The sequence below is a fragment of the Anticarsia gemmatalis genome, chromosome 5 (genome assembly GCF_050436995.1).
Source record: "Anticarsia gemmatalis isolate Benzon Research Colony breed Stoneville strain chromosome 5, ilAntGemm2 primary, whole genome shotgun sequence".
In the NCBI taxonomy this organism is placed as follows: Eukaryota; Metazoa; Arthropoda; class Insecta; order Lepidoptera; family Erebidae; genus Anticarsia; species Anticarsia gemmatalis.
In genome coordinates, this window is record NC_134749.1 from 8,966,471 (window position 1) to 8,979,238 (window position 12,768).

Here is a 12,768-nt window from a genome sequence, read left to right on the forward strand (position 1 = left end):
TGATTAAACCTAACTAACCAAATGAGGTCATCATGTTAAGAACCAAGAAAAATACTGTATAAATAGGTAATTAACTGTTTACATACTAGCATTTCTTAATTTACGACTTTTGATCACGAACTGTTGGTTGAATAACCAATTTCTTTATTATGTGTGTTTTTGCATTAATTGCTCAAGAGTTCGTGTCTGGATTAAAGTTCGTTCTAGTTCTAAGGATTTTGTATTCTTACACAACGAAACCATGTCTTTTTTTCTATGACATCTTAAAAGCGAACGTTAAAGCCTATTTTATGACGGGTTACGTTATCAAGACCAAAATAATCATAACTTTTAAACTCTCGCGTTGCATGTCTCATGTATAATAAAATACGGGAATTAACGCGAAAATTAATGTATAATAGAATGTAGGAATTCATTACCGTATTCTATTATACATTAAGACTAAAATAAAAATACACTACGGCTGTAGTTACTTAAACTTATATACAAAGTGCATCTGAATTTCTCTTGCTAAATACAATGCGATCAAAAACATTCTGTAAAAACCTCAAGTCTCGCCGTAAAAAGTTGTGAGATCTATATAATACCAAGTCGATTAATCTATTTAGTCTCTACTTAAAGGACCTTCTGTCTTAAGTTATTACGTATGTTATTATCATGCCAATTTAAAAAAAATACCTTTAAAACAAATAGACCGACCTGGCCATCGCATGATTTGATTATTAGTATGTATCACACAACACAGCACGACGAGAAGTTAATGCTCCTGAAATGTTAATGGCGAATTTGTGTTTTCTTGCGATGACCAAGTCGATCTATTTGTTTTAAAGGTATTTTTTTTAATTGGCATGATAATAACATACGTAATAACTTAAGACAGAAGGTCCTTTAAGTAGAGACTAAATATATTAATCGACTTGGTATTATATAGATCTCACAACTTTTTACGGCGAGACTTGAGGTTTTTACAGAATGTTTTTGATCGCATCTCACTTCTTTTTGTAGAGCGAACATAAGTCCAATTTGTATGGAAAGACGTTATTTTTTCATAATTCAACATATTTTCCTATGGGAATGTTGTTCAGTTTCATGGGCTAAACACCCTTACCCACCCTATACCCCCTCCCGTTATGCCTCATATAGTATGTACCTATTTACACCTATTTATTTTATTTTCTACAGTAATAATAATTCATTAACTGCAAATGTAACCTTGTAATCTTTTACATTTATATGGGATTACAAAGTTATTGTTGCAGTTGGTGTATTTAGAAAACTGGACCGAAATTAGAAAATATTAGATTTTTCCCATGATTAAGACACTAAACCCTATTTGTATTCTAAATTTTAAGCTTCTAAGTCTGCTAGAAGTACCTTAGACTTTTGATGATCGGTGAGTCAGTGAGTCAGTGAGTCAGTGAATCAGTGAATCAGTGAGTGACAAAATTCAAAATTTTAACAAGTTGTCATTCGTAAACTACTGGTTCAAATTGACTGAAATTTTAAATATACTGTATTTATACAATGCCTGATTAGTTGCTGAAAATCCAGGCTTCTTGTTTTATACACAACGAAATTATAGGGGTGTCAAAAATAGCCCGAATTGCTTCGAGAAAAGGATGTTACGGCCGTGCCGCTTTTTTTTTGCTCGACTTGCGGGGGCACTTCCGTGCCCCCAGAAATTCAAAATTTTAACAAGTTGTCATTCGTAAACTACTGGTTCAAATTGACTGAAATTTTAAATATACTGTATTTATACAATGCCTGATTAGTTGCTGAAAATCCAGGCTTCTTGTTTTATACACAACGAAATTATAGGGGTGTCAAAAATAGCCCGAATTGCTTCGAGAAAAGGATGTTACGGCCGTGCCGCTTTTTTTTTGCTCGACTTGCGGGGGCACTTCCGTGCCCCCAGATAAAGCCTGAGGAGAATAAAACAGGGAATAACACATTAGACTAGGTGTTTAATTAGGGTGAACAAACAATTTTATAAGATAACCTGATAACAGGAACTCCTCATACAGTTGTCCTTTTAATGTTGGTAGTAAACATGACCGTGCTTAGTTTCAGTCTTCACGACAGCTTTGAAACTGGAAATAAGTAAAAACAAAACATTAATTTTAGATGCAGAACAGATAACACTTACTTTGGGAAAATCTCTCTTTAAGTCAGTTACCCAAATTTTGGGACGGAATTGAAGATGGACAGATCTATTGTTCTTTTTAATTTTGTTGAAGTAAAAAAAACCGAAACTCGAAATCATCATAGACATAAAACGGCTCTAGATATGTTTGTAATCACTGATTTTTCTTTATTTTTCCTTCAATGCTTTAAAATATGAATGATATCATTGTATTACGTCTTAGCTTACCCATTGTGCTTGTCAGCAGTGTACTGAACAGTACGGATGGAACCATCAGCGTCGTGAAGACTGTAGACTCCCTTAACCTTGTCACCATCCCGGGTCTCGTGCTGGGACTTCTTGTCGCCAGTGTGAGGGTCTTCGATTTTGTATTGATACTCGTATTTAGGATGACCCTAAAATTAATGTAAAAGACTTGGTCAACTAAAAGTTCAACAGCATCCTAAAGGGCGTAATTTTTAGGTAGAATTTTGCTAAAAGTCAGGAAAACCATAAATTCGTGAACAGGTTTTGCACTTTTTCCAAATTTTCATAATTACGCAAGTTTTCGAAATAAGGCATTGTCAAGACATGAAAACAAAAACATATTATTTGACACAGTTTTAACATAGCCAGACGCTCGTTGAGCAATTCTAAGCAAAATTCAAAAAAGTGAAAATACATCTAAATTCGTCTGGGGGGTCTGCGAGACACGAATACAAAAATAAACAGCTAAATCCAAATATACGTTGAAGCTAGCGTATTTTAGTTGGCTGATTATTATGCACACCTTGTGGAGGCCGTGGTGGTGGCCGTTAACAAACTGATTTATTTGACTCTATTTCTGATTATCTTGACAGCTTAGGAGCAGGCGTTGAAAGTTCTTATCATCTATTGAAGTTATGCATTTGAATGGGCCCGAAGTATTTATTACTTAGTAAGCTTTAGGTTCAATATCCTAGTGTAAAATAAATCGTGAAATATGTACTTAATCAAATCAAGATATTCTAATTACGTTGTCTTAATGTTGCGAATATGAACTTACATGGTAGTCAACCTGATGTTCTTCACCGTGTTCATGTCCGTGATGTCCTTCCTGTCCATGTCCATGGTGAGCTACTTCAGCATGTTGCAAGATTACAGCAGGAGCCTCATGATGAACAGCAATAGGGGCCTGATGAGCAGGTTGGAATAAAATAGCGTGTTCACCGCCATGACCGTGACCGTTGGAAAGTTCATGATGACCAAGGGAGACTCCGTGGCCTTGAGAAATTTCATGATGACCAAGAGAGATCTCATGATGTCCTTGGTGGCCGTGGGAGATAACTTGGTGTCCGTGCGACAGACCTTCATGCCCATGCGATAGTCCTTGGTGGCCATGAGAAATTCCTTGATGTCCCTGCGAAATTACGTGATGGCCAAGAGCAATTTCGTGATGTCCATGAGACAGTTCTTGGTGCCCAAGAGAAATTGCATGATGACCGTGAGAAAGTCCGTGTCCTAGAGAGATTTCGTGATGGCCTTGGGCGAGTTGATGTCCATGGCCAATATCGTGATGACCGTGGCCAACGTCGTGATGTCCATGGCCTGATGATTCATGTCCAGAGGATAGGTGGAAGGATTGAGAGGAGTAGGCATGAGCGTGTCCGTGGTGATCCTCAGCGTACACCGCTGTCAGAGCGAGTGCTATAATAATCTGCAGAAAAAAAAGAATAAATTAGCATAGCGTGCTTGACATTTATGTAAATAGAGTTCAATTCGCTTTGTGAAATTATAGTAAAAGAAACGGGGACTTTATACGTCTATTTTTTGTACACTTTTTTCACTTTTGCTCACTTTTTTTCGTAAATCAAAGTATACTCACTTTAGAGAACATCTTTGGATGTATTCTTTTGAATATAATAATTGAATGATATAATTGCAGAAGCTCCAGTGCTTTTATACTCAAACTAAGTGCGTTAAACCTCTTCATGCCAACCTTTTATTGTTACGTGTTTCATCTGAAAACTGGTTCTTTTTTTTATCACCAGTTCTGTAATCAAGACAATTCTCTTAAAATCTTGTAAAAAAGAATATACGAATCATCGCGAGGGAAAAAAAATTGAACCTTAAAATAATTAATGGAACTAAATTGAAATTGTCGTTGAGACTGACAATATTAATGGTCATTGATATCTGCACGTGAAGCTTGTTGCATGTCACAAGCGAAGTTAATAATCGTGTTTCAACGATTTTGAAAACATGATTTATTTGATCGTGCTTCTGATTCCTTTAAAGATTAAAGTGTAAAAATTATTTTCTATTGAATTTTCTAATATTTTTTTTTTGGATAGTCCTGTGTTTAATGGAAGGGGAAAGAGCCTTAAAATAGTTACCTTTCAAAAACAATTGCTATTGTTTAAGAAAAGGAAATATCTTATCAATATGATGGTGAAATGAAAATGACTGAGTTATGTGATAAAATATTATATTTACTTTACATTATTATCAGTCACAAAAACCGAAGTTTCTGCACAGCACCCCGCAAGCAGTTCGCCTAACGTTTCACAAAATGTATTGGAGCTTGAAAAAACACGAAAATACTTACACACTACAAGAAAATATAATACAAAAGTGCTAATGCGCTTTAAATAGACGATGGATGGATAGTTCTATACTAATTTGGGCCTTAGTCCCAGTTGATACATGTTATGAAACGCTTAGCCTCTAAGCATACAAGTCTGGAAGCCCGCCTGAAACCGTGATCACGATACTCTTTCGTTGTCGCATTCCGTCCGTGCTTAAGCTACGTAAGATAATAAATAAGTGTCGTCGGTGTTGGTCTAGGGAACGGTGGGTGGTTTAACCGTGGAGGAGTCCGTGCCCGTAGGCGGGGGCGGCGACGACGGCGTGAGCCGCGGGATGCGCCGCGTGGCCGTGCCTGCTTACTACCGCGTTGAAACTAGAGGATAACAGAAGAAAGAATCAGAATTTTGTACAAACAGCAACAACACCAATCAGAGCTCGTAAGATAGTTTGTTGTACTGTTATATTTCTACAAGTATTTTCCAGGCATTTTATTAAAAAAAAAAACAACTGAACAGCATTTTACACATGCCAGATACAGACTACTAAATAAATAAATAAATTAGTAGTCCTATAATTCAAAAGTGTGAATGAGATTAATTTAGAAGATGGAATCATAAGTTCCTAGCATATTTAGGTCTTTGATCCTTACCCATTGTGGTCGTCAGCGGAGTAGTTGACAGTGCGGACGGTGCCGTCGGGCTCAACGAGAGAATACTGTCCCTTTACAACATCACCATCGCGAGCCTCCCACTGGCTCTTCTGGTCTCCGGTGTGGCCGTCGGTGACACCGTAGTTGAACTGATAACGGGGGTGGGCCTGGAAGTTACATTAGAAATTAGAAATCGATTGAATTTTTTTTTTCTCCTCCCTCCTTTCGTACTATGGGCAATCTCCTAGATTGGTAAATCGTAACAAAATCAGAAGGACAATATTTTAAAACTGACCCAAGAATTCGCCTCGAAACCCTTGTACAGCACTCGAGAGGTAAACGTTATCCCTAAGAAAAAGTAAGGAACAAAAATATGGGAAAGTTATAACTTACATATACTTCAACAGGGGCAGCGGCGTGACCGTACGCGATCGGTGCGCGGACCAGTGCCGGGGCGTGCGCGACCACGGCGCTGTGACCTGAAACCGACCTAATGTTAATACTACTTAAGGGTGAAATTTAATTATAAGAAGCAGGTAAATATGGTAGACGATATTTCTAGATTAACTAGGTAAAGTAGTTTCGTCGGTGGACTTCTAAGTTGGCATTACAATAAACTTTTTTTTTTGCTAGGCGATCAGTGAGACACTCGTTGCGATGCTTAATGCAGTTGATAGAATAGTAGTACTAATCTTCTAATAGACATGTTACTTTACTATTTTAATTTTCTAGTTCACTACGAAACCTGCCTAGTTTACTTAGTAGTCGGGTTAACTTAGTTTTATCATGAATCTCAAATACTAATGGCTAAATATACCACTCCTTAATTCATACCTAATCCAAGTCCATAAGCTGGGGCAGCAATGGCTGGTGCTGCTGCAGCATATCCATGCGCCAGCGCAGGAGCTCCCAGCACAATGCTTTGAGATGAGAGGGCGCCGTGTCCGGCCGCAATCAAACCTGCGCGAGCGACGCTCACCAGCGCGCATGCGACCAATACCTGGAAGAAGAATAGAAGTTGTAGGTAACAATAGCTGTCCTTGTGTGTTGATAAATAGTATTTGAGCCACTACTAGTCAGTAAGTCAATAGGGGCTAGTTGATCTAGCAAAATACTGTTTCTTGTAACCCATTACTGTCCAACTGTGCTGGGCAAGAGCCTCCCCCCAAACGAGGGAGGAAATAGGTCTTGATTCCATCATCCTCGCTAAGTGCGGGTTGGGAGCAAAATACTGTATTGGCAAAGCAAAAATCATTGTACTCGGCACAGCGTGAACATCATCTCTCTATTGTTGACACTGTCTAGAGAAATCGTGATTAGTTATGAGTTTTCCAAATGAATGTTTTAGAAGTTTTGTATATTATCAAATCCAGGTATTAGCAGCTGTCAGATGTAAATTTAAATGGATTTATTCCAACATTTTCGAATGGAGACATAAAGTAACATTATATTCTAATTGCATTCAAGACAGGCAGTCAGTTGCAATACTTCAAAGTGCCAGAAAACTGGCAGTCTGATAAATGACTGTTATATTTAAATAGCGAGAGACACTTTAGAATTTTCTGCTGAAACTTCTACAAAGTACGTTATCAGAATTGTTACAGTGTATTAAGCAACAATGTTACAGATTGTTAAACGTTTACAAAAACCACGATCTCACAAAAAGTCCAAGAAAATACGACACTTGACACCAACCACTCTACCACTTTACCTTAGCAAACATTTTCTTAAAGTCTTGTCTAAGTCTAAACAGTACGTCACTGTAAGCACTAGGACCTGTTGTGTGCCGAATTCTAGATAACTGGCGCTTATATAGAGCCTGTATGTCCTATAGATACGTGTTAGAGTCCCGCTCGGGCGTGTCGCAGGAAACTGTATGTAGCTACATGTATGCTGTTGTGGGCGCTGCCCGCAAACTAGATCGTTGGAATCTAAGAGATATGACAACGGCCCTTTGTTTTAAATAAACCACCGAACAAAAACGAGGCAAATAACTTCAAAAGTCTAAAAATGACATCCCGAAACTTAACTTAATCTAAAAGAACTAGGCATTAGATCATCATCGACGTCAAATTTCGCTATTTTGAAAATAGTGCAAAGACGTAATAAAAGTGTTATAGAAAAGAAGAACAATAGACAATCGAGCTGAATATTCTCGTATTAAAAACCCGCAGGAATTAGATCCACCCATTGAGATTCACCCAACCCCAAAGCAGCACAGTGGTATCGAAAGCGTATCGTATTCTCACTCCAGATCAAGAGCTATTTTCAATTGACTCTTATAATATACATAGTGTTTTATATTCATTCAAAGAAGGGATAAATGTCACATTTCTCTAAAACCTCAATGTTTTTCTTATAACGTAAAGTAACTAGGTATTATCCTCTCTAAACTTACGCATGCAGTTCAAAGCGTACTAGGCTAAGAATTGGTATCAGAATAGTGTATAAATATGTACGTTTATAGTTCCACATAGTTTTGTCGTACATTTTGTGCAAATAAATTAAACCTAGACACGATATGTACCTGATTGAATTATTATACGCGAGACAATAAATTAGAAATAACTTTTATAGTTAAGCTTTAGGAATTCAATTGGGTAAAGTTTTCACTAGTTTATCACTAGACTGATATGAAACTATTAGTGCTGACTGGTTGTATTGTCAGAGACACCTACTGTTTTCAGAAATATTTTTTGCAGGTAATATCCAAACATACCGCTACCAAATACAATCAGGCAAAAATACTTCATAAGTCACACTTGTGCACACATGTTCTTGTTTTGTGTACCCAACAAAATCATCATCAATAATCATCTTCACCACTGCCTTACAGTCAATGATAATTCGTTCTTTTCTAATAGTATGGACTGAATTAATTTGATTTATTAGAATAAGAATAGATTTAATAGGTACTACCATTGCCTTTAAATTTAAGCGAGTACCTACTCAACATTAGTCAGATTTCAGTCGATTTCAATATTTATGCTCTTTCTTTCATTATCTCTTTCGCACATTATAATACGATATAAAGCCCCAGCAAACTTTATTATATGTTTAGCTGATCATAGCCAGCCTATTGTTAGCTGAGTCATCACTTTTCCATTTCTCGATCGCAAAACCTTGATAGCAGATTGTTGTCATAACAATATGAGATCGTGCGCGTGTCGATAACAGCGCACATTCTATACGCCCTCGCACCAAACTTGCACTCGACGTGCCATATCGTTGAGCAATCCTTTAATAGCACTGAAAGTTTTATAAAATTGTATTGTTATTTTTATATGAAGGTCCTTCCAATTACTGCAGTTATTTTTGTGCTTAAAGATGAGTTTTATGCTTGACGGGAAAATATTTTGATACCAAACACAGCCACCGTAAATATTTTTATAAGCTCGAAACTTTACTGTACCACGGTCAGTGCATGTACGCCATGAAAAATTATGTTTTATATCGATTAAAATCGCAGTTTACATAACGTTACACTCAGATATTATGTTGTTTAATTGGTGATAGAATTATAATTTTTTATAATCTATAAAACTTATCTAAACATTATTTCTTAGCTTTACGAAATAAATAAATATGTAATAATAGACAAATAGGTAGTGAGTCACCACAAAAGCTGGTCTATTAAATTAGCATACTCCCAAAATAGCTCGGAAACTAGTTTAGCTCTGAATTAAATTAGATCTACGCAAACCACACTGCATTGATTAAAGGTGTGGTTCCATTACACTGCAATAAAAATATGCACGATATCAAATCCAAATTTAATAAGACTTTTTTTTGAGGTTTAATAGCTATATTATATTTGGGGCTATAAACAAGCGTCTTTAACAATTCTTCGGAGATAATCTCCATAGCAAAGCATCCACAGGCAAAGATTTATTAACAATATAGATATAGTTAAAAATCTTTATAAAACGTAGTAATCATCACACGATTTTCCAAAACAATACGTTATTTCAGAAAGCAAAAAAGCTGTGACCTTTTCACTATTTTTTTTTATTACCTGCTTATTATTTTTATGTGTGTTTAACCCTAACAATTCCATTCAAATAGTCGCATGGTCAACTTGTCTATGATACTCAATAGCTATCTTTAAACAAATCTTAAGAAAATATATTAAATTTACTGCTACAGTGTAACCGGCTCTTAAATCGGGGAGTGCACGTCTACCGCATAGTCTCGGATGTCAAGTGGCTGTGACTCATCTATCTGATGTCATTAACCTCCAAGCCCCGGCATTATCACCCACTATGTTGGTCAACAGCGCCTAGCTTGCGCTAATGTATTACTATTTGCATTTTGATAGTTACTAGTTTATATTCATTATGTCACGAAATTTTAGTGTTTGTTTTTGTAATTGCTATTTTGTTAGAAGAATTTATGTAGTTCTTCGTCGCAAGATTTGTTTGTTGCTTTTCTAGTATTCAGATAAGGCTACCCGACGAGAAGTGTGTTTGAGAGTTTCACTTGTCGCAAACGACTACTTACTACTGTCTTATCGATAAAAGTTTGGACTGATGTAGCGCGTATTGTAGCGCGAACACCGCCAAACGACCAATTATCACTCATCAATTATATTACTTATTGTTCCCTAACTGAAAGACTCTCAGGCTAGACGGAAAATGACATTGCTAAAGACGCAAAGACAGTTTTGTACAAATAGAGCCTAGAAGGCGAAATGTACTCAAAAAGAGTGGGTGGAAAATAACAGATTAGACAGACCGATAAAGAATATCTTAAGACAATACCTAGCTCGATTTCAAGACGCAATTACATCATCTAAACTAGCTAATTAGATTTCGAAATCTATTCATTAAACACGAACGCCGACTCACACCTACAAACCCACGTAACAAGACTCCAATATCGAATTACCCACGAAATGTTCGTAAATCAATAGCCTTTTGTAACTCTATATGCTTTGAAACCACCGCCTGCTATTATTTAAAAATTTATGTATGAGCTTTCGGGTTCTAACATGAGCAATTCAATGGGTGCACAGAGGCAGTGATTGTCTGTTTAACGAGAGGTTACAAGGCTCTGAACCTAGTTTATTAAACCATACAGTAAATTAATGCTATTTTAAGCCTACGCCTTGACAAGAGCACTTTAAGATCATTTGATCAAAGTAGATTATTTGGGTATGTTAGTTTTGTGTGGTGCATTATCATCATAAATATGTTTATACTTTTGCCGCGCCCGCGACTAAGTGCCAACTGTATTTGATTCCATATTACTCTATGCAAAATAACGGCATTGCATCCAGTATAGATGCTTAGTAATATAATCAGGCGCTTCTTGTTCTTGTTAACTTGCTACTTGGTTTTGAACTTATGATAAATTTAGTGTGTATTATAAGGTTTAATTGCTATTTCAATCTCGTTAGATGTGTTGAACAAACATCAGTGTACTGCAGTACCTTAGAGATGTTTTTATTATGAGACTTTTGTTGTGATAAAAAGAAAATCAATTACGACACATAAAACATTATTGTGTCCACTTTTGTCCTTTATGAGTAGGTAGACATTTCTAGTATGGCTATTATAAGAGGCAATCCACCCTGCCTCCACCTACATACCACCTACATACATCATAATTAAAATAATTATGTACCGAACGATATGATAAATGTTTTAAGCCCTATTTACCAGTGTCCGTTTCATTTGACCTGTGAAGTATTTAGTTCTAAGTCCATAGCATGTACTTAAATAATATTACTGCGCATAAATCTTTCGTGTAGTATGCATTTATTGCAAATGTTTTAGCACGTGTAGCTTGACATATTTCATATGTCTACGGGCTCGGTGATTAACGCCAGCATGTCACAGGTATGTTCAATTTTCATTCAATTGCAATTGTCAATCAGTCAGCAATTCGTAATTATTTAATTGCTGTCTTATGTCTCTAAGCTTTAAAAAGATTATTTCGTTTTATTTTAATTGGAAGAACCTTATATTTTGATCAAATCAAAGTAAATGATATTCTGATTAAGATTAAATAAGGTGTTAAGAGGTTTCTATTTCCATTACGCTTTAAATTGTTGCTGAAACGTACATCAAAGTTGTCAATTAATATAAAATTCACTGAAGTACTTAATTACATCGTCAGTGTAAGTAGCTAGTTGAAGGAGCAGTGGTACCTCGTTCACTAGCAAAGATTCTCTGGCAAGTTAAGCTAATCGCCTGTCTATTTATAGAGGAGAAAGTCTAGGAATGTACCTGTTACTACTATTTTGTTTATACAGCGTGCATATTGCATAGCGTCGAATTGCATATAATTATTGTTTTACAGGCTGATAAAGATTTTAAATGGGATGAAAACTTTTCTTTGTTACTTTAGTATTTTTACTTAATTATATATTTTTTTTTATATTCGCTTAGCCTTTGTTCCAAACTATGTTGGAGTCGGCTTCCAGTCTCACCGGATGCAGCTGGATACCAGTGTTTTACATGGAGCGACTGCCTATCTGACCTCCACAACCCAGTTACTTGGGTATTAACACGATACCCTTCGGTAAGACTGGTTGTCAGACTTTCAAGCTTCTGACTTAACGACTGTCAAAGATCTTCGAAAATGACAGCCGGGACCCACAATTTAACGTGCCTTCCGAAACACGGAGGAACTCGATATGTATAAGATGGTCACCCATCCACGGAACAACCTCGGCAAGCGTAGCTTAACCTCAGAGATCGATCCGTGCGGCTGTTGTAAGCTAAGCCACGAGCTTATCTTTAAATAATTTACCGTCAGCACTAGAAGGCTAATGCGAGTCCCGCAAATCATAAATTAGCCATTTAGGTCATTCATGATTTGTAAACATAAAAAAACTAATCAATTCAAACGCCTGTAATGTCACGATAATAACAAAACGGTCTATTAACTTTCAATTTCACTGAAGATATTTCACACTTTAATAGTATCTCATTATTTATGAAGTCACGGCTGACGACTCGGATACATAAATAATATTTTTTAACATACCTTTTCAGGGTGTCAACCATATTTTATATAAAGTTTGACTAATGATTATGAAAACAACGGCCAAACGCGAGTGGAATTTGCGCACAAAAGGCTCCGTACTATTATCAATAGAACTCCATGATTGTTGCATGGGAGTTTCGCATGTATATTATTATTTATTTTATTCTACTTTTAACATTTGCTGTCACAGCGACATACATACTCGTATATCACAATTCATGTGATGCAATCCCGTAACTGACAGACGGACGGAGAGACAAACGACAGTAGAGTTATACTAATAGGGTACCGTTTTTACCGTTTAAAACAGACCCCTAAAAATGAATCCAATATATATTTATGCGATTTACATGCCATGTTACTTGACTGCTTCGATACATTATATTTTGATTACGATGTAAAAGCATAAAATCGAATTATGCGTGTTCATTTTAGC

The 12,768-nt window shown here is 36.4% G+C and overlaps 2 protein-coding genes across 2 annotated transcripts; both read right to left on the reverse strand.

Annotated features, from left to right (window-relative positions):
- Nucleotides 1-1,951: 1,951 nt before the first annotated feature.
- Nucleotides 1,952-4,443, reverse strand: LOC142973089 (uncharacterized). The gene is made up of 4 exons (XM_076114647.1): nucleotides 3,987-4,443; nucleotides 3,168-3,818; nucleotides 2,372-2,538; nucleotides 1,952-2,090 (listed from the first exon to the last, which is right to left on the reverse strand). Exons 1-4 carry the CDS (start codon nucleotides 4,092-4,094, stop codon nucleotides 2,033-2,035), a joined length of 984 nt encoding a protein of 327 aa, XP_075970762.1. The 5' UTR covers nucleotides 4,095-4,443; the 3' UTR covers nucleotides 1,952-2,032.
- A 129-nt stretch (nucleotides 4,444-4,572) lies between these two features.
- On the reverse strand, nucleotides 4,573-7,199 carry LOC142973098 (cuticle protein 19-like). The gene is made up of 5 exons (XM_076114654.1): nucleotides 7,051-7,199; nucleotides 6,174-6,339; nucleotides 5,733-5,818; nucleotides 5,340-5,506; nucleotides 4,573-5,063 (listed from the first exon to the last, which is right to left on the reverse strand). The coding sequence occupies exons 1-5, from the start codon at nucleotides 7,060-7,062 to the stop codon at nucleotides 4,964-4,966; spliced, it is 531 nt and encodes a 176-aa protein (XP_075970769.1). The 5' UTR covers nucleotides 7,063-7,199; the 3' UTR covers nucleotides 4,573-4,963.
- Between the last annotated feature and the right edge of the window lie 5,569 nt (nucleotides 7,200-12,768).

What these genes read in the sequence shown, in the direction of transcription:
- LOC142973098 (XM_076114654.1), bottom strand. An exon ending in CTGCCCCTGTTGAAGTATAT is followed by an intron (nt 5,507 to 5,732) that starts GTAAGTTATAAC and finishes TGTAACTTCCAG; the next exon opens with GCCCACCCCCGTTATCAGTT. An exon ending in TCCGCTGACGACCACAATGG is followed by an intron (nt 5,064 to 5,339) that starts GTAAGGATCAAA and finishes GTTATCCTCTAG; the next exon opens with TTTCAACGCGGTAGTAAGCA.
- LOC142973089 (XM_076114647.1), bottom strand. Translation starts at nt 4,094, where the DNA reads ATGAAGAGGTTTAACGCACTTAGTTTGAGTATAAAAGCACTGGAGCTT. An exon ending in AACATCAGGTTGACTACCAT is followed by an intron (nt 2,539 to 3,167) that starts GTAAGTTCATAT and finishes CATTAATTTTAG; the next exon opens with GGTCATCCTAAATACGAGTA. An exon ending in ACTGCTGACAAGCACAATGG is followed by an intron (nt 2,091 to 2,371) that starts GTAAGCTAAGAC and finishes ACTTATTTCCAG; the next exon opens with TTTCAAAGCTGTCGTGAAGA.